At 56.8% G+C, this 26,646-nt stretch overlaps 1 protein-coding gene and 1 long non-coding RNA gene across 6 annotated transcripts in view; both read right to left on the reverse strand.

Moving 5' to 3' along the window:
* Positions 1-1,250: 1,250 nt before the first annotated feature.
* Positions 1,251-4,147, reverse strand: LOC119711841. The gene is made up of 2 exons (XR_005259762.1): positions 2,530-4,147; positions 1,251-2,087 (listed from the first exon to the last, which is right to left on the reverse strand). It is a non-coding gene; the product is annotated as an uncharacterized LOC119711841 (long non-coding RNA).
* Positions 4,148-10,459: 6,312 nt separating this feature from the next.
* GRM4 (glutamate metabotropic receptor 4) overlaps positions 10,460-26,646 on the reverse strand; it is a 34,435-nt gene continuing 18,248 nt past the window's right edge. For all 5 annotated transcript variants that reach the window (XM_038162601.1, XM_038162603.1, XM_038162602.1 and 2 more), the window contains exons 4-11: positions 25,438-25,573; positions 23,484-23,638; positions 22,954-23,094; positions 19,456-19,656; positions 18,553-18,689; positions 17,174-18,109; positions 12,521-12,767; positions 10,460-11,281 (exon numbers count right to left, since the gene is read on the reverse strand). In XM_038162601.1, coding sequence (XP_038018529.1) covers positions 11,232-11,281; positions 12,521-12,767; positions 17,174-18,109; positions 18,553-18,689; positions 19,456-19,656; positions 22,954-23,094; positions 23,484-23,638; positions 25,438-25,573 — 2,003 coding nt within the window. In that variant the 3' untranslated portion in view covers positions 10,460-11,231. The remainder of the gene's footprint in view (positions 11,282-12,520; positions 12,768-17,173; positions 18,110-18,552; positions 18,690-19,455; positions 19,657-22,953; positions 23,095-23,483; positions 23,639-25,437; positions 25,574-26,646) is intronic.

Below are 26,646 nucleotides of genomic sequence, written 5' to 3' on the forward strand. Positions count from 1 at the left end.
AGCGTTGCCGTGGCGACGGGCGCTGGGTACAGCGAGTGAAACACTCCATTCGCTTATTGATTGAGCCGCCGTCAAATTCAATCACAAGTGAAAATGGATTTTTTAATGCGACTATTAGCTGCTTTTGAAAGGCAAATTGAGTTCAGTTATACCGAGTCAGCCATCAAAAAACAATTTGCCGTCAGCCAGACGGGCCGGAGAGGAGCGCGGCCGGGAGCGGCGGCTGCGCGCCCGCGGATCGGGAGATCCGACGCGGGAACCACGGGGAAATCTGGCTTTTCCTCCTCAGAAAGGCTCTGGATGAGGAAGGCGAGGCACAAGGCTGGGCCGTGAGGGGCTGGCATGGACACGGCTGCTTGCGGGATCCATGGCTGGAAAGGAGCAGGGGGTTTAGGGAGAAATTTTGATGGGGTTCATCCCAACAACCCGAGCAGGGCTTATGGGCAAGCACAATGGTCGCTGTCCCCAAATGGGGAGCCAAGAGAGAAGGACACAGGAGCCACGGTGCTGTGGTGAAGCCCAGGCAGTGTCACCCCCTCCCTGTGCCACCCCACAACCCAACCGAGCTCATTTCCTTCCCGCCGCTGGAAAATAAGATTTTTCCCTCGCTGATTAGGGACGCAGATTCTCATTACTGTGTTAAGTGAGGATCAATATCGCAGCCAAGTCTGAAATCAGCCCTGTCTGGCGAGGTGCTGAGCGCACCAGTTTCCCCAGTCTGGGGTTGAGCAGCATCTCTGGGGGGCGTTCGCAGCGTTTCTCCAGGATGGGGATGGAGGAAGGAGGTGGGATGGGACAGAGCAGTTTTTCACTGAACTTGAAGTTCAGATAAAACTCTGCCAGATGTGGGAGGACTTGCCTGTCCACACATATTTATAAATAAAACCCTCTATATGTTAAAAAAATCCACATAAAAATAGATACACTTTCCCCCCACAGAGCTCAGGGATTATAATAGAACCCATTAATTAAAAACCCATTGTTTTCAGCCCCCCTGAGAACCCCCCCAATAAATAATTAAAAATCCAGCTTCGCTTTGGGGTGCCACCTTTCCCAGTTCTCCTCTCAGTATCTCGAGCAAGCTCACAGGCCTTATTAAACACTTGCAGGAGCAGTCCAGGAATTTCTATAGCAGCATAATCCAAAGATCTGCTTTCAAAGAGCCTCTGCTTCCCGCAAAGCTCCAGCCTCGGCTAATGAGAGCTTAACCACATGTTTGTGGTGGATGAAATAGTATCATTTTGCAATTATTATCATTCAAACATTATTTATTTAACCCGCAGCCACATTATATTGACTGCAGAATTGCTGTCATTTTTACTTTTGATGGCTCTCTCATTGAGCTGAGTGTGAGGAATTGTGTTCCCAGTGTGGGGGAGGCTTTCCCTGCTCCCTCAGCCTCTCTCCAGACAGGTCCAAGTCTCTGCCCCAGAGCTGGTGGTGTTTGGTGCCGGAATCCCCCCAAAAATGGGCATTTTCCCATCTTTTCCTCTGCTTCACCTTCCCTCACTGGTGATATTTGGGGAATTGATCTGTTCTGACCACCAACACAAAGCCCTGCACACCAAAGTGTTCCAGGTAAGGACAGAAGGTGGATTTGGTGTCACCTTGTACCCCCCAGCAGCTCTGAAAGCTCCTTTGTAAGAGCTGAAGAGGGAAGGCAGCAGCTGAGGAGCTCTGTGCATCCCAAAAAGTCCAAATGTGGGGATAACAGACGGCCTTGGGCTCAAAACCCTTCTCCGAGGAAGCAGCAGGATGAGCCCCAGCCAGCATCCCTGGGGTTTGCAGCAAAATAAACACCAAGGGGTGCACGGCTCAAGATCTGAATGTCAGCAGGGTAAAAAAAAAGAAAGTCTGGCCTCCCTCTTCCTCCTGGCCCTGCTTCTTCTCTCACACGTCACTCTCCCGAAGCCTTGCAAGATGTATTCACACGACAGGAAATCCAACATTCCCCTTCGCCTTCTTCTTTCTTCCTCTCCTTTAATTTTCCCCAAATGTAAATGAGGAAGTCATCTCTCCTCCGGTGATGAAACATCTGCCTGGAGAAGCTTGCAGTGCAATGCAACATATTTTGATCACTGCTCCATCTAATTACAGAGAAGAGAAGAGAAAAATCACAAAGCAGGGTTTGGGACTTATATTTTTTTTTCCCCCAAAACACAAGGCATCTGACAATAACAGAAAAACAGCAGCACTGACAATGGGAGCAGAGGCAGCTTCCCCATCAGCCTTGAAAAACAGCACTGGCACCCAGAACCTGCTTGGGAGGAGAGGGATCTCAGGGTGAGATAGGGGAAGATTAATTGCTGGTGCCAAGGACACGTGGGAATGGAATCGGAATCTCGGTATCCTCAAAGCCAGAGGCTGCTCCAGCCAGGCCACGGGGATCTGGCTGCACATCCACATCCATCCCTCGGGGCTCACCAGGGCCAAGTTCTTGCAGCTCCCTCCCACCTACTCCAGAGCACAAGGGAAGGAGGGACACGGGGGAAGAGCCTCAAAGAGCACCTGATGGTCATCGAGACCCACCAAACGCTTGGTGCTCAGGAGCCAGGATGCAGAAGGAGAAAGGCTGAAGCTCAAAACTGGGATGCAGTGGCTCAGCCAAGACAGCAACAACAATTCTTCTCCAGGAGCAAGCCCAGGTTCTTCCAGGGAAGGTCTGGAGCCACTCAGACACAGCTTCAACCTGGCACCAGCAGGGGCACAGCCCTCGCCTTGGCCTCAGCTCCTGAAGTGACAACGGGAGAGGTCTCAAAGGCACAGCAGGCAGCACCACCCACATCCCTCGGCATTCCAGAGGGGCTGATTGCTTTCCTTGTTCATCTCAGAAAAAATTCACCGTGAAGCACTGGTGGGGCCCAGCCTCCAGCCGCTTGAGGATGTTGTTCACCGCGGGAAACGCAGCGTTCAGGAGTTCCAAATAAAACCCTCATCATAATCGTTGCTGTTTCCCTGTCTTGCTCTTCAAGCTCCAAGGGAGTCCATGGCTAAGCAGCAGCAAACAGCACCTCTAACGAGACCTTGCATGGCAAGGAACCAAGCCCAGCACCGGGGGAGCCTGTTCAGCAGCCTCACCGGAGGAACGCTGACAGGTTGTTTAGAGCAGCTTACAGAAAGGCAGTGCAAAATAAACAGGAGGCTACCTGCCTTCCACCCCTCTCCCACCTGGATTTCCAAGGGAAAACTTGATTTCCTTTCTGAACGTTTCAAGTTTCCAGAAGAGGAGAACAAAACGCTGCCTGTGATGAATGGAGGTTGGCAACTGGTGGGAACAGGTACGGCGCTTCAAGCCGTGGGAAACCGGCCCAAAACGTTCAGGCACCGTGTGGAAACAAAAAAGCCGATGGGAAGGATGCCCACAGACAGGCAGGGGGGGTCCCAAGCCCCCGTTTTTCTTCACAGGGATTTGTCAGCAGCGTTCCGTTGGCAAACAGGCCCCCGTCTATCCTGCCTGCCTGCCAGCTCTGCTCCAAAACAGCTCCAAGGATCGTCCTCGTTTGTTATCCTGCCTGAGCAGAGAGACACACAAGTGAGCAGCAGGTGCCTGTCTGGAGCCAACAGAGCACAATGGTTTAATCCAAGTCCATCTGCACGTGGAGAACAGGGGGGAAGAGCTGGAGTTTACAGAGCTCCTCACTAGCACCGGGAAAACAAATGGATCCACTTCAAAATCATGCCTGCCACAGGCACCCCAAGCTGCTCCCGAAAGGTCACATCTCTCCTCATTGTGGGTTTAGTCCAAGTCCTGGCTGTCAGAAAGAGAGAAAAACACAGGCCTGGGGCTCTCCAAGATGGAATTAGTGCTCAGAATTCTCCCCTGTGGGTGCAGGCACGTGTGCATGGAGGGAGTGCGTTGTCACCTTGGCGGAGTGCCATGCGCTCCCTCCGCGGGTACAGCTGGTGCTGACAAGGTCAGCAGCAAGAGGAAAACTCACCCTGGGCTAACGGGAGGAGGCAGAGAGTTGGAAGATTAGTCACCATGCAGAGATCCACGTTTCCTGGGAAATAAACCAGCTGACAAGGGGTGGAGGACAGGAGAGACGCAGGACCGTGTGGGACTCCGTGCTGGAATTCAGTCCTTGGCTCTGCCCCAAATCCACACAGCCTCTGCCTCCCTCTCTGCATGTCCTGATTCACCTCCAGCTCCTCTGGGGCGCCCGAAGCTCTCTGGGCTTTGCCAAGGACAAGTTCTTGCAAGCACAACCAAAATCCCCCCCGGGTCAAAGGGAGAAGTGGCCCTAACCCCAGGCGGGACAGGCACAGAGGGGCTCCTCCCCGGCTGCTTCTGCTGTCTCCCAGGACACGGGAGTGTTCCCAAAAGCATCTGCCAGTCTATTTGGAGCACCAATGTTTGCCTAAGCAAACAGCTAGGAAAGCTCCACAAATAGCAGGAGGATTGGTTAATTGGGAAGAAAGCGGAGAACCGCAGAGGAAAACACAGGCAGGCAGCACCAAAGGCAGGGAAGAGCACGGCTGAGGGGATATGGCCACCCCAAGGGCGCCTTTGCCCTCCATCCATTGTTGTCTGGGTCCCAGCACCACTGTCAACAACACTTTCTGCATATGCAAATAGGACCATACTCCCGCAATTACACGGCAATCAGAGGCAAATTACATTCTTGCTGTTTACTTTCAGTGTCCTTAATTAATCCGGTTATTAGACGATTAATGAAGCTTGTTTGGTGAAAAACTCATAGCATTTACAGCGTGAGCTCACGCGTGCAGCCGGCTGGCATCTCCAGCACGTGGGGCTGGGGGCAGCGCCTGTCCCCAAGGCCAGCAGAGCGGGGTGACACTGACACCGGCCCCGCAGGGCTCAGGGGGTGCTCAGGGCTTGGCTTTTCCAGCTGTGCCTCCTCTCCAGGAGCTCAGTCCTGCAGCTGGAGCCAAGCAGCGCTTCCCGGAGACACAGCCCCCGGCTCGCTGCTCCTCTCCAAGGGCAGCAGGACCCACAGCGGCAGCTCCCACCGGGCTGGAAGCTGCTGGAGAAGGTTCCCAAATCCGTGCGGCTGCTGGACCCCGCCATCCCTCTCCCCAGCCGGCTCCCAGGGCACCCTGCCCTCCCCAAAGGTCACCCCAGCCCGTGTTTGGTTAAGCTGCCGATAATGAAGTGGCATGTTCGTCTAATGATCAAATTGCTGCACCGCGAGCATGAAAGGCTGAGGAGAACTAATTAAGAAGCTCATTTGCATACTCCAGCGTTTCCGGTGCACGTATGGGGTTCCCATAGCAACCGGTACAAAAGCTGGCGATGGTGTGTGGATTTTAGGGGGTTTGAAGTGCTGTTCATTCCCTTTGTCATCCCCTGCAGATCACAAAGGCTCTGCAATGAAGGTGCGGTGACAGCGGGCTGGAGGGGGACATTTCTGCACAGCAAGGCGGGGGGACACACGAGCTGCGAGCGTGGCAGGGGGCTGAGCCCTCTCCCGGTGCCACCAGCCCAGGTATCCGAGACGGAAGCAGGGATCTGGGGGCTGAGGACGAAACAGAAATCCCTGGCCTGGTACTGCTCTATCCAAAACTTTCCTGAGTCACTTTGGCTCCGTGAGCAGGCGGCAGCTCCCGAGGGAAGTTTTGCAGGGGACTGCACCAAATCCCGCAGCGTCCCAGAGCCCTGAGGGGACACCGGCTGCAGCGAGCTCGGGGTGACACCTGCAGCGCCCAGCGCCTGGGGATGCTGGAGGATCGGACCCTAAATGCTGCAGCCCGGTGTGGGAAGGAGGAAAGCAGGACTGGCCGGGTGAGGGTGACAGCTCAAGTCCCAGCAGGTTCCCCGCAGTGCGGCGCAGTCCAGCCCCGGCTCCTTCCATCATGTCACTTTTCCTAAGCACCAAGATTTCTTTTCTGCTTTGTATTTCTGGCAAGAAACCTTTGCATTTAGATAAGGAATAAAGCCTGGAATCAGATCTGAACTCTGCAGCAGAGATCAACATTTTAATGAATTAAATATATTCCAAACTAAATGTAACCTCTTAGCGCTCGCATTTTCGAGTGAGACTAACTTAAAGAAAAAGCCAACAATCCAACTCATTTCAGCGCTCCCCGGCTGCGAACTGGCCACAGGCCAATCAATTATCTCGAATTTATTCGTTATTCAACTTCCCTCCGACAGCCAATTTCCAGGCTGCGAATTGCAGGTGAGCGGCTCCTGCGGCCGCGGCTGCGCTCTGCTCCCAAACCAGTTGGGAGGCTCTGGTTCCACTGGGCTGCCTGGTTTCACTGGTTCCACTGGGCTGCCTGGTTTCACTGGCTCCACTGGGCTGCCTGGTTTCACTGGCTCCACTGGGCTGCCTGGTTTCACTGGCTCCACTGGGCTGCCCAGGAGCAGCGCCTGGCCCAGGGCCACCAGCCAGGCAGGACACTCGGGCTGGCACATTCGGCGTCACACGGCCCCCGGAGGATGGAGGGACAGCGGCTGTTTGACATCCAGAGCAGCGTTCAGAGAATGCAAATAGAGCCCGAGCATCCCCCGGGGGCTGCGCAGCGCTGTCAGGCCTGGGAAGAGATATTTAATTCCTCGCTGGTAATTCGTGGCTGAGCAGGGAGGGCAGGGCTGCCCCGGCATCGCGCTGGGGGCAGATGCTGCAGCTGAACGGAGCCCGGCGTGCCCGCGGGTGTTTGCTGGGGTGGAAAGGGCATTTTGGGGAGTGGGGAGTGTAGCCCCACATTTCTCTTCACAGAGAACAGCAAGGCACAGTTCTTCTCAAGAGTGTTTCTGGGTTTCACATTCTCCGACCATCAGAGAAAGGAGAAACAATTCTTGGCGTTTGCTGCGCCTGTGTTTGTGCCAGAGCAGAATGCAACGTGGAGATGGTGTACCCAAAGTGATGGAGTTTTGTTTCCTTGGCCTATCAGGGCCAGAAGTGTGTGCGTGTCGGGACTGTCACGAGATTCAGGGCGGCTGTGTGCAGCGTTGAGTGCTTGGCAGGCTCAGTTTTGGGTGTTTAGAGTAATACAGTATAATAAAGTAATTAATTAGCCTCCCGGTCCTCCTCGTCACTCTCTCCCCTCCTCGGGGGTTGCCTGTGAATTCCATGGGGGAGGGCAGGGCTGAGACCTCGGCTGTGCTGCCCCAGGCCCGGCCAACAGAGCTGAGGGTTTGGGGGGCAGGAGAACGATGCCAAGGAGCCCAGCTGGTCCTTCCTGCAGCCCCCACCACGCTCGGGACTTGAGGAGCCCCAGAGCTCTCAACCCCCCACTTCAAACACCTCACCTCACTCAAACCAGGAGCTTTTCCTCTGTCCCCAGCCCACCCAGCATCCTGGAACGAGCTCCAAACCCATCAAGCTGGAAGAAGTCCCCTTGCCCATCCAAAGCTTTCTCCTCCCCGAACATTGTTTTCGTTTCCCCCTCCCCCCCCCCATTTTTTATTCTCAATAAAAACATAATTACAGGCTTTTAAAAAAAGCAAATTATAGTGACATACTTTAATTATCTCCAAGCAATGGAGGACTAAATTACACAGTCAGGGAATCGGAGGTTACCTAAAAATAAAAGCAAGAAGCTTCATTAAATGCTAATTGCAGCTTTCACCACTGAAGTGAGATTTCAGCACAGACCACCATTGACTCACTGGGCCCTACAAGAGAACATTGGGGCTGGGGAGAAACCCTCAGATGCACAACTCGTGCCTCCATCTGTGGCTCCAGCCACAGGGATTGCTCCAAAGGGAGCTCCCAAGGCTCCACTGCTGCTGGACCTTCCCCAGGCACAGGGCTGGGTGCTGCCACCTCCCTCCAGGGCACCCACTGTCCCCACAAGCCACCTCAGAGGCACTGCCCACCTTCCCAGCAGCACTGAGGGGCTCATCACAGCTCCTCCAAGGCTTTGGAGCAGAGAAACGAGCTCCAAATTTTCCCAGAGCTGCTCCTGCACCGTGGATGGAACCACAGCAGCCACCTCTGCTCTGACCCCGAGTCCCACCTTGCTCTGAGCACCACTCTGCTCTCCTGGGGTGCAGACGGGTCCTTGGGGCTCTCCTGGTGGGAGAGGAGCTGAATGGAGCCCTGCCCTCCTGTCCTGTCCAAACTGAGCTCTGCTCTTCCCATCCCCTTCCCGCGGATTTCCTCCCCAAGGAGGAACAGGAGATCTCCAAGCCCGATTCTCCCCAAGACACAGGAAGGGAGGCACGAGGTGGCAGGCAGGCTGGAGAATTCACAGGGAAATTATCTTGTTTTTCCATTTCCCATCGAGTTGGCCTAATTATGCCACCGAAGTCTGTAATTTGCCTCTCACAGAAGAGAGTTAATGACTGGTTCCAGGCTGCTGCTGCTCCAGGCGGGGGCACAGCTCCCACTCCAGCCCCCAGCTGTGCCCTGGGACCCCGAAAGCTCCTGCTTGTCCCTGGAGAAGGGAGCTCAGGAGAAGAGCTGGTGATTTGGAACAGCCGCAAAGGACAACAGAAAGTTCCAGGAGGCAGGAGGATACGGGCAGGGCACGGAGGGAGCTGGCACCAGCCCAGGTTTTTTTCCTCACCGCTCCTCAAAGTCCCAGAAAAAGTGAAAAATCTGCAGGTCAAGCACTCGGGGAACTCAGGCAATTATCGTTGTTTAAATTCAACAGCCCTTCACAGAAATAAGAGGAAAATCAGAGAAGTGCTTTTAAAGCTCTGAGGGAGGAGAGGAGGAGAAACGATGGCAACAATTTCCAGATACCTCATTAAAAAAAAATAATTCCCAAAATACCCAAAACTAGGGATCTGATATCCAGGAATCAGCATCCACTCTGATCTTCTCTCCAGACGCAGTCAGAGCTACCCTCAAAAACATTAAACAAAGCAGAAAAGCAGAATCTGGACCTTTATAGGCCCCTGCTGCAAGATCCACAGCAGAGCCTGGCTGGATCCCCATCCACCTCCACGGCTCCCTTTTAATTAGCCCCCACCATCAAAGAGGTGCTTAGAATTAAACAGTGTCATGAGGCGCTGGGTGAAACCAGCCAGCTGTGCTGGGAGGTCACTGGGATGGGTTGGGAGGGACAGGGCCCCTCTGGCAGCTCAGGTTTGGGGTGACAAAAATGGGGCATTTCTGCAGGGCTTGGAACACCCCGCCACAGGCACGGCGAGGGGAGGCAGTGGAGGCTGGAATTGAGTCAGAATCAGCCTTTCCAGTCGTTATCAGGCAGAATTCAGGGTGAGAGCTGCTCGTGACACCCTGAGAGCAGAATCCCCGAGCCAGAAGCTGCAGCAGAGCCATCAGCCTGGGTTTTCTCAGAGCCCTCTGAACCAGGCAGTGCCTCACATCCCATCTGACAGTGATGGATGCGCTGGGAACGGAGCAGTTTTTTCTCCCGAGAAGCTCTTTTGACAAGTATGATCTTATCAAAGTTTCCAGCTTTTCATTACGCTGCTTTATTTCCCCTTTTTTAACTCCTGCCTTCAAGCCAGGCTCCGTCCTCTGCACACAGACAGGGAGCAGCTGCATTTCCCTCTGGCACCGATTCCTGGCTGAGGCTCCCGGGGGGCTCAGGGCACCCAGGCTCCCCCCACGCCCCCCAGGAGGGAGAGCAGAGCTGAGATTAACACACAAACAGCTCTGGAAATGGGCAAAACGCAGGGGTGACCCCACACAGGTTCAGAGAGGGGGAAATAGCAGCGCTTTGGGGCTGGGGAACAGGCACAAAGGGACAGGGAGCCATCCCAGCACCCCCTCCCAGGCCAGGTCACCAGCAGCTCCAGCATTTATTGGGCTTTTTATTGAAACAAAGCTTGTCCAGAAGCTGGAGGCACCCAGCACCTCTCTGCCTTCTCTCCCCATTTCCCAAAAAAGAGCCAGGTTTGGACCCTCCTCCCCTGATCCAGCAGCCAAGAAGCACAGCCAGCCCCAATCCAAGAGGGAAACACTCGGAATGCCCCAGCCAGAGACAGAAACAGCAGCAGCCAAGGCACTGCCCCAAAAAGGCACTGCCCAGGCTCTGGGAACAGCCACGTCCCTCACACATGGCTGTGCCACCCCAAGGACAGCCTGGAGCCTGGAAGAGGAACCCTCCCCACAAGGTGGAGCTGCTTTTGTTGGTCCTTGTAAACCCAGGATCCTTTAGGTTGGGAAAGCCCTCCAAGATCCTCCACTCCACCCCTGAACCCAGCAATGCCACCATGTCCCCAAGTGCCACACCTGCACACTTTTTAAACAAATCCCTCCAGGCAGGGGGACTCCAGCGCTTCCCTGGCAGCCTGAAGGTGCAGGAAGCCCTGGGAAATCTGGGAATTCTCCTGCCCTCTGCTCCATCCTCACGGCTCAGGAACAGAAAAGGAGCAGGAATCAGCCCTTCCCACCCCAAAGCTGCCCCAGTGCCCCCTCCCTGTCCCATCCCCTCTCCCACAGCTTGCAGCTGACTGGAATCTCCAGGGGTGCCTGGAAGAGGAAGGACAGCAAGCCCTGAGCTCTCCCAGAGGGTTTGGCCACCCAAAACCTTCTCTGGCACCTCCTGAAACCAAGTCACCAAGAGACAGCAAACGCCGAGTGCAAAACCAGGGTCTTTTATTAGAAATCTCCTCGTATAAAAATGATCATGCTCTACACAGTCATCGAATAATTCATAAACATCCAGGCACTGAACTTTGTTTTTTTGTGTGTTTTTGTTTTTTGACTGGTCAGTACATAAAGCAGACATATTTCAATCCATATGGTCATCACATACATTAAGGAACCACCTATAGAAATCAGCACTTTGAACACAGTCTAGGTTTTATTTTATTTTATTTTGCTGTCTGGTTTTTTTTTATGTAAATTTTAAGTATTTTTATTTATTTTTCCTTTTTGCAACATATAGAATTTGGTAGGATATGGGGGAGAGAGTGAAGAGGGACGGAGGAAGACAGGAACGAAAGAAAATGGAGGATTAAAAGAAAAAGAAAAAAGAGAAAACAGAAGGTTCTGCACAACCACAAACAATCTCACAAATTCCAGAAAAGGGAAAATGTTGGGACTCTTATTTTTTTTTCCCTCTTTTTTTTTTTTTTTGGCCAAAATACAGGAAAAAAAACCAACCCAAAGACTCGCTGCAGTCCGTGCCCTCTCGCCCGCGCTCCGTCCCCCGTGGGAGCCATGCATCGCCACCGTGGCTGCTGGAAGAGTTTCAGTGTTTCTTTATGGATTTTTTTTTTTGCTGCTGTTGATGGCATTTTTTTTCCCCCCCAGGATTCTGCCCTGGGGCGTGTCCCCTGGCTGCCACCTGCCTGTCCTGTGCCGCTGTCCCCGCAGGAGCTCGGCTCCCTCCTGCTCCTGGGGCTAAATGGCGTGGTTGCTGTAGCTGACGTAGGTCTGCTTGGTGGCCAGTGCTGCAAGGAGACACACAGCTCACGTGGGTCATCAGCAGAGGCCACCTTCCCCTCCTGCCTCCTGTCCCACCCCCCTGACCCGTGCCAGGAGGTGCCAGCAGGGATGGGACAGGGTTTGCTCAGGGATCTGGGCGGTGCTGGCGCTTGGGGTCCTTCCCTGAGCCCCACAGCAGCTGTGGGTGCTCCTGAAGGACACTTCACCCCAAAGAGAGCTCGGGATGTGCCACGAGCAGTGCGAGTGTGGTCTCAGGCTCTGTCCACTCCCCTCAGCCGCCTCCTACAGACAGACCCAAAGGTGCTGCACCTTCCCAAAGCTCAGCTTGTCCCAGCCAGCCCTGCCTGGCACAAATCAGGGGTCCCAGGGGGTTTTGGGGACGTCCCACACCCCCGGTCACCACTCCACAGCAGCTGGGAGTGGAGCAGCAGGGCACAAAATCAACCCCCCTGGCTGTCCCCTCATGCAGAGGGTGCCACAGGGACACAACCCTGCTGCCACCCCCAGCTTCCCCAGCCCTCAGACGCACCAGGAGAGGAGGCAGAGATGGCTCCAAAGCTACCACACGTCCCAGGGTGGCACTGGGGGGCACAGCAAAAGCCACAGAGCAGTGAACCCCCCCCTGCTCCCTGCAGTGCTGTGCCACTGCCCTCGGTGGGGACAACGCTCTGCCAAGACCCCCACGAGGTCCCCAGGTACCACAGGGGCAGCAGGCATGGGGACACTCTCCAGCCACAGGCACGGGCAGGTGCTGGCACAGATGGCACAGCCTGGGACACCCTGAGCAGCACAGAGGTGTCCCCAGAGGGAGGGGACACCAGCAGCTCGCAGTGCCTGGCTGGCAGCGGAGCCTTGCTGCAGGTCTCCAACCGGTGTGCCCAGATAACAATTAGATAGAGCAGAAGGAATTGGAGCTGACAGAGCTATTTGTTAGCTGCGATGTTTTCGTAGCTGATCTGCCCGTATCAAAGCCCCGTGAATTATTTATTCTGTTGTTTGTTTAAGGATACGTGACCCGGCAGTGACAGAGTGAAAAATGTCCCCTCGGTGCCGCGCTGACGTCCCCCTGCGCCTCCCACCCCAGCGCTGCTGCCGTGCCCATCCCTCCCGGGCACCACGGGAGCTGCCAGCCCCGCTCAGTGCCAGCTCCCCCAGCCCTCTGCAGCCAGGGATGTGCAGATGGAGCTCGGCTCTCCCCGCTCCCGTTTATGATCCTCGGAGGATCCCGCCCTGAGCCACCTCACCTTGTGTTTCCAGGTTCTCGCAGAGCTCCGACTTGGCCTCTCCGTTGGGGCGGAACCCTCCCTTCTGAGAGAACTTGTTGGACATGGTGGCCGCTGTCACCACCGCCTTGAGGCTGCGCTTGCGCTTGGGGACGTTCTGCTCCGGGTGGAAGAGGATGATGTACACCTTGGGCATGTAGAGCATGCCCAGGGACACCGAGGCACTCAGACTCACCGAGATGGTGAGCGTCGTGGTCTGGATGTACATCTGCAAGACACAAGGCCACCAGCTGAGAGCCCAAAGGCCCTGTAGGATCCGAAAGGGAAAGGAGGAAACGGGGAAGCGAGGGGAAGTTGGGGTTGAATGAAAGGAGTGGGGAGGCAGTGCTGGGATGTTGGCAGTGCTGCCGTTCGAGGTGGGGTTTGACGCTCCACCAGCCTCAGGGCAGGAGCTGCAAGGCTGGTGCTGGGCACAGCAAGGACACCCGATGCCAGGGCACGCCCCACTGCCCTTCTCCCTTCAACAGGTAATTCCCATTCCCCAGCTGACTCCGGGGCTCTTGTCATGTAAGTCACATATTACACACCGACGCTGCCTTTTTGCAGTCAAAACTAATTTCACGCTCACTGTCCAGGACTAACAGTGACAGATGTTTTGCAAAATGAAAGCCCATTAATCTGACTGTAGAATAATCCATTTTTCTATGGAGAGCGGTTGGCAGGCTCCTCTCAAGCCGGGGCATCTGAAGCAGGTGGCAAGTGGAAGCAGAAACCCCCTCCCTCTGCCCATCCCACCTCTCGGGGAGGCCAGGAGGACAAGCCCCTGCTCCGTGGGCATCCCTGCTCTGCCAGCACCTGGCTCCTTCTCTCCTGCATCCCCTTCTCCCCCAGGCAGTTCTGAGGCTCTGGGGAGGAGCAGGGAGGGGGCCCTGGGTCTCCAGCTGCCTTTGCACACACCTGTGTGCAGGTCACCCTCAAGGCTTTAGAAGGAGCCTTAAAGCAGTTCCTGAGCTTCACCTGGTGCAATGTCCAGGGGTTCCCCTGCAGGTGCTTCCCAGGTGGGATTTCATGCCCTCTGAGGAGACAGCACCTGAAGGAGCCAGGGCAGCCTGGGGGCTGCAGCCAGAGCAGGGGTCCCCATGTCCCCAGGGGCACACCTGAGGGTTTCTGAAGTGAAGAGGTGATGGAGAGCACACACGAGGCAGAGGCTCTGCACAGCTCCCAGGAGTGAGAGCTGGTGGGACACAGCTGCTCCAGGAACCCCCCAGGACCCACAGGTCCCACCCGTGACCCTGCAAAGCCAACCAGCACCTGGCCCAGAGCGCTCCAACTCAGCCCCGGAGGGAAAATGCCACCAAGCTGGCTCTGAGTCAACTGAAAAACTTTGGTTTGTCCCCAGAATAAAACCTCCTGCTGTCACACGCGCCGGTTTGTTTGTTCCACCTTCTCTCTCTAGGCAGTTTTTGGAAATAAAAATGTCATTTCATCAAGCAAAGTCAAAACACATCTCTGTGCCAGAATATGTGTGCTTTTTTATTTCTTCCTTTTTTTTTTTTTATCCACTCCAACTCTCCTGACTCTGCCAGTGTCCTGGACTGGCCAGGGATGAGGGGAGCACTGGGAGCCCAGCTCCAGGCACCCCAAGCCCTGCCTGGGAGCTGGCACAGCATGACCCTGCTGGGGCACGGCTCAGCTCAGCACCCTCATCTCCCTGGCTCCCTGCCTTCCTTGCTAACCCAGCAATCTCCATATTCTGTGCCTCTGCACAGAGTCCCACCTCCCTGGGGCTTGGGGGCGTTTCAGCGAGGAGGGAGAGAGCAGCTGAGCCGAGCTGAGCCGAGCTGAGCCGAGCTCAGACATCTCCGTGCGTGCTCCCCCCTCGCTTCTGGGCCAGTTCTCCCGGTGCTGCCGGGGGCTCCTGTGTGCTGAGACCCGCTGGCTCCAGCCCCAGCTCCCCACCCCACTCTCCGCCTCCTGCAGCACTTTTGGGGTCTCCCAGGGCCACTGTGGCAACCTTCCCCCCACGCTGGGTTTGCAGGAAGCGCTTTCCTGCCCACTCCAGCCCCCGCAGCCGCGTCTCGCCGCAGCAAACCCCTCACCAGCTCAGACAGGAATATTTTTAGCCTGGAGCCTCCACAGAGCCGTGGAGTTCTGCTCAGTTAACCTTTTGCCACTGCAAAAAATGACCATTTCTCACAGTTTCACTTCCCACTCTCTTAATTGGCTTCCAGCCCAGGACCCCGCTTTGCCCCTCCGTTAACGACGCCGGAGCTTCCTCTGGAGCCCTGCGAGGTGTGAGCTGCGCTTGCTGGGGAAGCTCCAGCTCCTGCTGCCTCGTGGGCTGGATCAAAGAGCACAGGCAGCCCCGGCTCAGGGCTGAGGGACAGCAGGAACCCAAAATGACCCCACAGCAGCCCCCAAACTCACGCTGTGCTCAGCTTTGCTTTGTCCCGCCCGAGGGAGCAGCCCAGGCTTGTGCCTGTCCCACAGCAAATCTCTGCATTACTGGGAAGCTGCCTCCACTCTAAATCCACACCTGGCCCCACTACAAGGGGTTTTGCACTGTGGTGGGTGCTGGGGAAGGGCAAACCTGCTCAGCACCCCGAACACCACGGCACAGTCCCTCTCACTCCTTCCCTTCTCTCCTTTCCCTGGCTAAAAGCGAATGTGATAAACAGGGAAGCAGACAATGACTCCACTGTTCTGCTGCCACCTTATCAGCGCAGGAAATTGTCTCTTTCTTTAGATGCTCTGTTATTGCTATTTCTGTAATCCGCCGGGATCGGCGGCGATGAGAGGCTCTGCTCAGAAAAGGCTTGGGGGACTTGTTACAATAATGTGCCACCTCCATGCAAAGTGGTGGCCACGAGGTGAAGCAAATAAAAGTGAAAACGGGGATTGTAATCCAACTCCTCCACACCACGAGGAAGCCTTTGCTGCAGGCCTGCAGCCTCAGCTGGGGTCAGGGCAGAAGTGCCAGGGCTTCACGGCTGTGGGTTTGCCCTGTGGCATCCTCAGGACTTCAGCCATGAGAGAACAGCCCAGACAACACTCCTGGATTTCCTGTTCCCAAGGGTGCAGACGCTCCACAGAGCCCAAGAGGCCCTCAGTCCCAGCAGCGTGGGGTGAAGGGGATGGGATCCCTCCCCACGGTGAGCTGGGGGTGCCCCTGGAGCATCCCCAGAGCGCCACGTGGGTGATGCCAACGCCAGTGCCCCCATCTGTCACCCCAAGGACAGAGCCACACTCTCCATGCAGGCTGTGCAACAGCTCCTTTTCCTCCCCAGGAGTGCAAACCAACAACTAAAGCACTGAGGGAGTCCCAGTCACCTGCTGCTCCCTGCAGCCTCCTCCGAGCACATCCATCATCCCTCAGCCGTGGCCCAGGGACACTCAGAGCCCATTCCCATGGCCTGGGGACACTCAGAGCCCATTCCCACATCGGCAGAGCAGAACTCCAACCTGGAATCCCAAAGCCTCTCGAGGGCTGGCTTAGCAGGCTCGAGGCAGGGCCGGGCTGTGAGACAGAGCTCCGCGTCCGAGGGGAGTCGGGAACATCACTTTTTCCGCCTCTAATCAGCTTGTTAGCAGCCTAATAACAGAGCAGGCCTGTGCATTACAACCCCCAACGAGAGGCACAGCCTATTGTGGAGCTGCTGCCTGACAGGCAGCGTTCAGCAGCCCTAAATTATCCCGTGACAAGCTGCAGTGAAGAGGTGAGCAACCTTGCGCATAATCTACAATCATTATCATTTCCATCTTTATTACCCACAGTATGCCAAGCACATTAAGGAGGCTTTCAGGGAGCTTTTGTTTTGCAATAATTTCTTTAAAAACCTGCTTTCTTGTTAGTATCTCCCCTGCCATCTCATCAAAATGGAAATGCTGCAAAAGGCTCCATTTATTTCCTTTAATTCTCCTTCACACTTCCAGCCAGAGAAGGCCTGGTGGGACTTTCTAGTTGAGCCAAGGTCAGAGGTGGCTGGGCAGACTCAGCCTCCTTGAGGGATGGATGCTCTGAGAAGAGATGCTCCAGGACACGACAAAATCAGCAGAAGCTCCCTCAGCAAACCTTTGCAACAGGTGTGTCCTAAAGCCATGGTGTCAGCAGCATGGGGACACACTCGGGGGATCCAGAGAGGGATCCGGGGGCTGGGACACCCCAGGGATTTCCTGGGAACAGCAGCTCCAAGGTTTGTTCATCAGAGCAGCGCTGGGCTGGCAGGCGGGAGCTGTTTGCGTTCGACAGAAATGCGGTGATTCCTGTTTTGGCTGGCAAGCAAAGGGATTTGGGTCTCATTCATGAGATTTTTTTATTCTTTGTTCTTAATCCCTCGCACTTGAGCACGGAGCCTCATCCAGGCTGGCCTCGGTCCCATGGGAACTCAGCACTGGGAACAGGGGCCAGCTGGGCAGCACCCGGTCCCTTTCCGTGCAGAAATTGTGCTCGTGACACCCAGGGGGCTCATCCTCCCCCAGCCCCCACAGCAGCAGCCTGCGCTACCCACTGCCCCCACCCACGAGGGGCAGTGGGGCCGAGAGAGCACAGAAAACTTCCCACCCCAATTCCCAAGCTGACCACGCTGCAGGGAAGCTCTCCTCTTGCTCAAGACACCACAGCCTCTCCCAGCCCCGCACACCGGACACCAGCCAGCCTCTTCCTTCCTCCCTTACCTTTTCCGCTGACTGCGACGTCCCAAAAAATATCGGGATGAAGGCTAACCACACAATGCAAGTCGTGTACATGGTGAACCCAATGGGCTTGGCTTCGTTAAAGGTCTCCGGGACCCCGCGGGTCTTTATGGCGTACACAGTGCAGGTGACCATGAGGAGCATGCTGTACCCGAGCAAACAGATGAGGGACAGGTCCGAGATGTCACATTTGAGGATGCCCCGGGCAAAGTGGGGGTTTGTAGTCCGCTGGTCCTCGTAGTCGATGACAGAGTGGGACGGGTCCACGATGAACCAGATGCAGACGCCGACAAGCTGCAGGGAGATGAGGCTGAAGGTGATGACCAGCTGCGAGGCGGGGCTGATGAAGCGCGGGGCGCTCACCGACTTCTTGCCCTGCTCGAAGATGCGGTAGATGCGGTTGGTCTTGGTGAGCAGCGCGGCGTAGCTGATGCTCATGCCCAGCCCCAGGAAGATGCGCCGCAGGGAGCAGGTGCTGAGGTCGGGCTCGGCGATCATCAGGAAGGTGGTGGCGTAGCAGAGGAAGATGCCCGTGAGCAGGACGTAGCTGAGCTCCCGCCCCGATGCCTTGACGATGGGCGTGTCGTTGTAGCGCACGAAGGTGATCACCACGAACAGCGTGGCGATGATGCCCACGATGGCGATGAACACGGGCACCACGGCCCAGGGCGAGCTCCACTCCAGCTTGATGATGGGGATGGGCGTGCAGCTGGTGTGGTTCTCGTTGGGCCGCTCGTTGAAGTGGCAGCGCTTGCAGTGGAACTCGTCCAGCTGGTACTGGTAGCCGTCGCAGCGCTCGCAGTGCCAGCAGCAGGGGATGCCCTTCACCAGCTTCTTCCTCTCTCCTGGCTTGCAGGGCAGGCTGCAGATGGAGCTGGGCTGCTGGCTCCCACCCCCAGGCCACAGCATGTTCTCCACCTGCGGGGCAGATGGCACCAGCCATGCTGAGGGCACGGCGGGCACCTGCCGGGCACGCCTGGGCACAGGGGATGCCCTGCCCTGCTTGGATCTGGACCCTCAACCCATCAGCACATCCCACAAAGGGTCCCAGCCCAACCTGGCATGGAGGTGGTGAAGCTCTCCATTGGCCTTTTAGGAACATTCAACAACAGGAACCCAAAATGAAGCCCCTCCTTCCCTGAGGAAACCCCATCTGCTGTGGTCTGGCTCCTGTCTCCTGTCCCACACCCAGAGTCCCTAGGGTGTGGTCACACGAGCTGAAGCACCAGTGTGTACCTGGGGGACACCTTCCCCTCTGCCCCCGCCACTTCTGGCTGCCTGGCTTTGCTCCCAGGGCCTCCCAGACTCTACGTGGTGAGAAGAGAAACCTGCAGGACCTTCCCCCTGGGCCACACACTTACCTTGAGGTGCAGGTGGTCTGTCCACTGCCCGATGACTTTGTACTCAGGGGTGGAGTTCCTGATCTGGTACTGGTAGATGTCGTAGCGCCCCGGAGCATCTCCATTCTCGTTGAATGTCACAGGAGTCCCAGCAATGCCTGTGGGAAAGGGGGGGCTCAGCACCCACAGCACCCCCAGCACCCCCACCCTGCTGATGGGGTCCCAGGGGGCTCAGGATTGCTGCTCCCCCCTCGCTGCTCCTTCTAAGAAAGGGGGAAAAGCAGCTTTAAAAGTTAAATCAAGTGAATTCTGGAGATAAACACTAATGAAAGGAAGGAAGAGAAGAATCAAGCGAGAGGGGAAAATAAATAAAAGAGACACTGTGGAGGAGATCAGAGGGTGGAGATAAATAGAAATAATAAGGGGACCAGACATAAAATGTTTATTAAGGAGAAAGGACAGAGGAAAAGATGCGCTTCCAGAGGAGATCTGAGACAGACAAGGGCAGAGCAGCAGGAGGCAGTGGGACCTCTGCCAGCTGGGAGGAAGGAGCTGGCAGGGGGAGAGGCTGGGCAGGACAGCAGGTGAGGGCAGGATGAGGGCAGGGTGAGGGCAGGGCAGCAGGTGAAGCCAGGGCGGCAGGTGAGGGCAGGGCGGCAGGTGAGGGCACAGTCAGGGCAGGATTGCTGCCAGATTTAAGCTCCAAAAGCTCTCAGGAGATGTGGAAGCTCAGACCTCTTTGCCTGCTGATCTGCTGCCCTCCCTCCACGCTGCACTCGCAGTGCAGCAGCTGCCAGATGGTACCACAAATAAACTGCGGGCGCTGCTGTGTGACCCACACTGGGGACAACCAGAGCAACAGGGGACGAGCAGAGACCCCAGGCCCCAGGGCTGCTCCTGCCACCACCCCAGGGCACAGCAGACCTGAGAAGTTGACGTTGCGGATGTACTTGAGCAGCTCCACGCCGTCCACCGGGTCCATGCGGGAGCACAGCCCCACCTTGCCGGGGCACAGGTTCTTGTGCATGTTGTGCAGGGCGTGCCCCATGGCGTAGACGGCGTCGATGACGAACTGCACCTTCCCCTCCTGCTCGTACGAGGAGTCCTGGCCGATCCTCTCCCGGTCTGTGGGGACAGGGGAAGGGGGTTCCACCTCCTGTGCCCCAGCCATCCCCCCCAGGATGTGTCTGCTGCACCCAAACCCTTGCGAACGAGCCCACCCTGGACTGGAGCAGCAGCTGGAATTTCCAACCCCACTCCCAAACCTGCACATGCAGCCAAGAGGAACTTTCCCTGGGGAATACCCAGCCAGCCTCCTCGTTGGGAGGTTCTGCAAATGTGGGTGCTGCACCCTGCTGTGCTTCCAAGAGCCCTCGGGATGTCACGTCCCTGCACCATGGGACAACCCCGAACTTCCCAGGTCCCCAGCAGGATGCAGGCTGGGCTGTGAGTGACATCCCACCCTCAGCCCTGCATGTTTCATCCCTCCTTCATCTCCTGGGAGTTTCCACCAGCTCAGGCTCCAGCAGTGGTGCCAAGGACCGCCCAGGAAGCACCCACCACTGCCTGCCTGTCCCCATCTCACTCCCAAAGCCTCCTGTCACCCCACTCCCCTCGTCACCCCCTGCCACCCCCCTGCCTTGCTGACCCCACAGCCCCCCCGGCTGGCAGGATCCTGCGAGGATCTGGCAATTACCAGTGACAGCTGCCTTCCCCCCTGTCATAACCGCCCTTAATGGGACCACAAACATGTTAATCGCTTAGCAGAAGACACCGATTAACGCAGCACGCTGTTAATTACAGCTAAGAGAGCGTCTCCCCAGGGGCACGCTGCTATGGAGAGCCTTGGCCTCTGCCCCTCCATCCCTGCCCCGAGGCATGGCCGGGCTCCCTGCCAGGCCTCCAGTGGGAAGGAGGAGGGTTTGCCAGGGAGCCGAGGGCACCACCTCCCTCCTTTGGAGAGGCAGCACATCCTAGAAAGCCACGCCAGGGTACCCAAAATTGACTCCAGCTCCACCACGCAGGGATGCACCCTGATGCAAGGTGGGATTCACAGGGATGCAGGGGGCCAAGCACCAGGTGCCGACCTTCCTTCCCTGCTGGGGGGGGCGGGATGAAGTTCCAGGGAGAGGGGATGGCCCCATGAGCCGTGCTGGAGGTCCTTGTGCTGGGACCTGTGCCACTGACATGACACTAAAGCGAACTGATAAGGAACTGACCGACAGGAAGAGATGATATCGGGGAGGTGAATTCATAGCCCATCCTTCAAAGTTATAAAAACGCTTTTGGGATGTGGAGATTACTCATGCAAAGCCCGGCAGGTGATCCCTCCTTCCACATTATTGACAGGAGCCATTAATCTTCTCCCTCAACTTCAGGCCCTTCCCCATATTCATCTCCAGAGGCGCAGACAGGCCACTCTGTCTTGTCAAGATAATTACCCATTAAAAGAGGAGCTGTAATAGACTGTCCAGGGAGCTGAGCCCATGGGGATGTCACAGCCCTGCCACCATCCACAGCACCGTCCTGCCCGGGGCACACACAGGACCTGGGGCTGGTCCCTTGCAGCTCCTCAGCCTCCCTCAGTCACCTCAATCCCGCACGCATCCCAAAACCCAGCCACCGCAACAGCACAGACTGTGGAGGCTGCATTTCCATCCCTGTGCCAAGGCTGAGCGGTGCAGATAAGGAGACATCCCTGGGGCTGTCCCTCTGTCTGTCAGCACCTTGCCCCCGGCCCCAGCTGCTTTTTTCCAGACAGGAATTAGGCCGGTGCACAGAGGGACAATGCGGAGCAGACAGACGAGGCTTGTTCCCGACCTGGAGACAATAAATCTCTGCCAAGCTCCAATAGATGAGGGCCACGGAAGGGAGGTGACCTGCTGATTATAATAGCAGGGTCGTGCATCGTTTTACAGGGCTGGTAATTAATTTTCAAGAGCGTGACGAGGCTCGGCGGCCCCCTCGGAGGAGGGACGCGGCTCTTCCCCAGCGGCGGATGAGACGGGATTAGAATCAATTCCCAGCACACCACTGGTGCTGCCTTTTGGCAGGACTTAATCAAAATCACTCCCAGCACATCTGTGGGGAGCTGGGGATGGAGAATCTCCAAATCTTGTGGGTGCTGGCGGCAGCACCCAGCACCCCTTGCCGTGGTTTTGGGCTGGGTGAGCCCATCCAGGAGCAGGAACGGTCCCTCCGTTTGTTGCAAACATCTGGTGGGTGCTAGGGCTGGTCCCAGGGGGAACACAGGCAGCTGCCATCAGGAATTCCATCAGCTCAGCCCTCACCTTCCTCCCAGCCCTCCCACCCAGGAACGGGAGCCAGGAGCTGTCTGGTTCAGAGCGGGACCCTTCGGTTTGGTTTTTGGGGTGGGATAAACTAGCCAAGCTGGCATTTCTTGGCCATGTTGGGCTCTACCCAAACCTGAGGGAAACAGCCCCAAACCAGGCATTTGCATCAGGCCAGCAAGGCAGGAGCTCGTGGATCTGCAGGGGCAGGTGATTTGCTTCACCAGGCGCTAGCTCCCTGCTCTATCTGCCAAGCAATCGCTCGGGAGATGGTTTATTTGCTGACAAATTCCGATGATTTACAGACAGCTCCTAGGACATTTGCCACATCGTAGTTTCAGCTGCTTCCACTGACACCTTGGCCCTGAAATATCACCTGTTTAAAAGCTACATCACGGTGGAGATGAGGACATCAGCGCTCGCAGGGCCTGCTCATGCATCTCCTGGGGCCAAGGGTTCCGTGATGCTCTGGAGAAGGATGAGGAGCTCTTGGCTACCCAAGGCCGTGGCCACAAGCCAGTTTCCTGGTGTGCCCTTGCTGCTTGCTCAGCTCCCACCCACCCAGATCATCAGCTGAACCCCTGGGGAATGCCTGCAAGGACAGGGATGCGGAAGCACCATCTCACTCATCCTCGGTGGTGAAAGCAGGGGGAAAACAAAACCTTTGCCATCCAACTTCGCAGGCACAGCCAGGTCCCTCTGTCTGACGGCACACGATGACTTCCAAGACATCCCTCCCAAGGGGACGAAGGGACGCGCCAATGTCCCCAAGTCCTGCCACGTCGCAGCCCGCGAGCCACGGCGCCGTCATCTGTCTCCAGCCGGTGCCAGGCAGGCAGTAAATCTCTCCCATCTCTCGGTAAACATGTCACCTCCCCGAGCCTCCAACCATCACCTGACAGCAGCGCTGTCAGCAAGACAGATCCCCGGCTGCCTTGTTTACCGCACTCGTCCCCAAAGCCTCTTTTGGCTGGAAATGACTCAAAATGCACACTGGGCCCTGAGGAAGGATTTGGGAACCTGGAATCGGGATCCCCACCAGGATCAGAAAAACTCCACGCTCACAAGAAGAACCACACACACCCCCCCCCCGTGAGCCCCCAGCCTCCCAGAGCAGCCCCCCAGCTCTCACTGGTGCATTTCTTGATGCTGCTGCCCTTCCTCAGCGCGTGCCGGCTCAGCTTGCAGTGGAAATTCTCCTCCCAGAACTCGGCAAACCAGATGTTCCTGCGGTTGTTGTCCAGGGTCCTGCTGGAGAAGTAGCGGTCGAAACCTGCCCGGGGAGAAAGAGCACGGAGGGGATAAATCCCGGGGATGACAGAGGGATGCATCACACACTCCCCAATTCCCCAGGCAGAGGGGAAGGGAGTTCTTGCGAGCAATAGGGACACATCAGAGTGTGGTGGGATTGTGTCCAAAGTGTCACTTGGGCAGAGATGCAAGTGGAAAATCCACTCAGGGGAGATCCTCTGCAAAGCAGAGACTTTCTGGGACTTTGAGAGCAACAAGGAAATGCCTCTCTAGGTACACTGGTGATAAAGGGAGAGGAGGGAAAACACGGCACGTGGAAAGTAAGGAGGTGACTGGTGGGCAAATCAGGAGGTCTTTAAAGTCCACGGTGGTTTCACAGCCAAAACCTGCAGCTGAGGAGGGCAATCTCACCTCTGACTGAGACCCTCTTGGGCAGGATGGTGACAGAGCCCTCGGCCACCTCCTCCAGGTGCAGGACGGGGGCAATTTTGGAGCCCCAGCTGTCCGAGCCCATCCAGATGAAGTGCCCCGTCTGGTTCGCCCTCTTGGCCGCCTCCAGCACCCTTCTGTGGAAAGAAGCAGCAGAGGCTGGGCCACCAACTCCTTGTCTGGCCCCAGGGCAGTGGGGACACCGGCACAGTGCTGGTGGCATCTCCTGCTCCAGGCACAACAAAATCCAGCGGTGCCACTCAGCTCCCGCACCCTCTGTCCTCCCAGCCCGGGCACACAGGCTGCTTCATTTGCATATTTGCTGACTGGTAATTGAATTTCCCCTTAATTACCCAGCATTAAGAAAGGAAAAAAAAAAAAAGAAAAAGAATCAGGTTATGCCGCAGCAGGCAGGGAAGGCAGCAGCGTGGAGAGCACGTGCCCCCAGCATGGCCAGCCCGGGAGAGGAGCAGCCAGTGCTGCCAGCACCCAGCATGGAGCTAAACTGGACTCAACTGGGCTCTGCTGGGCTCAACTGGGCCCAGCTGGGAGCAGAGATGCCATCAGTCCTGCTGAGCATCCCTCCTGGTGCCAGACACTCCTGCACACTCCTCCAGTGCCAGCCAGGCCAGGAGCTCGGTGGGAGGATGGGGACAGAGCTTTCCTGGATCTGACCCTGCGGGCTCTGCCTCCCGGGGCTCACTGTCCCCTCAGGGGCTCCTGTGGGTCCCCAGCCATGTGGGAGCAGGGCCCAGGGCAGCTCCATCTCCCCGTGCAGAGCCGAGGCAGGCTGTGACTCAGCCCCCACGTCGGAGCTGATCATTTCAAGTCCAGATGGTGTTTGAAACGTGTAATAAGGGAAAAACCCCATAGAAATCCAGCGGAGTGCAGACGAGATGGGAAGAGGCAGGCATGCTCTGAGCTCATCCCAGGCTGCCCTGGGCTCTGGGCACATCCCTCCCCAGGACAGTCACAGCCCATGTCCCACTCTGTGACAGCAGCACCTCCAGCTGCCCCTGCTCCCTGTGCAGGGCAAGATCTCCCCGGGGCAAATCCAGGAAATTCCCGTGGGATTTCCCATGATTTACACCCAAACTGAGCCAGGCAAGAATTCCAGCTACAACCTTCCCAGTCTGTCCTTCCCATCTTCCAGGTGACCATGGAGAACCCCACTCCTGGGCTAGAGGAGGCTGCAGAAGCCCCTGCCCAGAGCTGCAATCCCGTTTGGATGTTTCCAGAGCCCTGACAACAGGACCTGCCATTTATCCTGCAAAGTAAATCCCTTTTTCTCTCACCCCCACCCGATGTCAGCTCCACAGACATTTCTATTAAGGAAGGAAAAAAAGAAACTGGGAGAGTTTGCACATCTGATGTAAACTGATTTAAACTCGCAGTTTACCCACATTTACATAATGTTTGCTGATTAATAAATTAGACACTTAGGAAATCAGGGGTAGCTCCATGTGAATCATTCTGCTCCATAAACAACAGAGCTGCAGCCACTGCTTCGCCTGCAGAGCAGCTCATCACCCTCGAGTGCGGCCACGTCGTGGCCCTGCTGGGCTCAGAGCGCTGGGGAGGTCCCCAGAAGGTCCCTGAAAGCTCCCCCAGATCTGTTCCTCTGCCACGCTGGGGCTGGGGCTGCTCTGCAAAGCACAGCCAGTGCCCGGGTCCTGCCCCGGCCGGATCAGAGCAGTCCCTGCGTGGTGTGAAGCAGCAGCTCGTGATGTCCAGGGCTGCCAAAACCGACGGGAAGTGGGATTTTCCTCTGCTGGCTCTGTGTGGCTGTGCTGGATGGCAGCCACTTGCCAGGTGGCTGCTCTGAGTGGGTCCCCAGTGCAGACACTCCCTGCCACGCCACACCTTGCATCCTCTCCCCGCTGCAGACACATCCCAGTGCATCCCAGTGCATCCCTGCCCAGACCCCCCTCCACACCTGATGTCGTCCTCGTTGGCGAAGATGATGACGGCGCGGGCGTGGGAGGTCTCCAGGAGCCGGCGGATGATCTTGTCAAACTCCCCCGGCTTGGGCTCCCTCGGGATCTTCACGGACTGGGCCACGCAGACCCCGCCTGTGGCAGAGAGAGCCCTGGCACTGAGACACCCCACGGGTCCCTGTCCCCTGGGGATGGCCCCTCTCGCAGGGCTCCTCAGCCCGACAGGCCAAGAGGGGCTGAGCACTTCACCACCTCCTCGGACCAGACCTCCTGGCCACCACCCAACCCCCTGGGACATGTCCCCCAGCCCTCCCCTGACCCCTCCTCTCCCAGGTCACTGCCTTCACCCCTCCTCTTCCCCCAGCTCAGCCCTTCTGCACCACATCCCCTCCCACCTGTATCTCCACAGCTCCTCTCTGCCTCCCACTCGCTCCTCCGGTGCCTGTCACCTTCAGCCACCACCACATCACACTCCAAACGTCCCCAGGACACGCACACAGTCCATCCCAGCAGCTCAGTGAGGATTTTCCAGCCAGTTCCAAGCAGCAGCCCCTCCCCAGCCCAGGATTTGTAAAGGGTTCTGCACACAGAATGGTCAAATCTGGCAGAACCACCCCATGGGAAGAACAGACAAGCCCTTCACCACTGAGCAGCCAGGCCCTGCAGAGGGGTTTGATCCCATCCCTATGGCACTGGCCAAGTTCCAGACCAGCTTTCCAAGGAGCCATTGCAAAAGCAGGTAATTAAAATTAAAAGAGACGATTGGAAGAGCCCCCACACTTCACTGCTGGGCTCCCACCCTCCAGCTCCAAAAAGCCAGAGCCCTCCTGCTCCTGCATTTCTGCAGATGCCAATAAAGAGAGAGACGGGAGAGAATTAAACATTGTGGGACCTTCTGGATGTAATTGATGGTCTCAATTTGCATAGTAAATGACACGGCTGATGCCTCCTGCCACTAACAGATCGCAGCTTAAGCAAAGGTCAGCACAATTACCACCCGCGGCTGGGAGAGACTCCCAGAGCACGGCCCTGGAGAGGAGCAGGACAGGGCAGGGTGGAGACGGGCTCCAGGAGACTTCACTCCCTGCAGGGCCTGCAGGAAAACTGGAAAAATTTGGCCCCTTGCAGCCAAAACACAAGATAAGGGCGATGTGCTGGGTGCTGAGCAGGCAGGGAGAGCTGCAGGGATGGGGCACAGCATCCACACC

This window comes from Motacilla alba, chromosome 26 (genome assembly GCF_015832195.1).
Source record: "Motacilla alba alba isolate MOTALB_02 chromosome 26, Motacilla_alba_V1.0_pri, whole genome shotgun sequence".
NCBI classification, from domain to species: domain Eukaryota; kingdom Metazoa; phylum Chordata; class Aves; order Passeriformes; family Motacillidae; genus Motacilla; species Motacilla alba.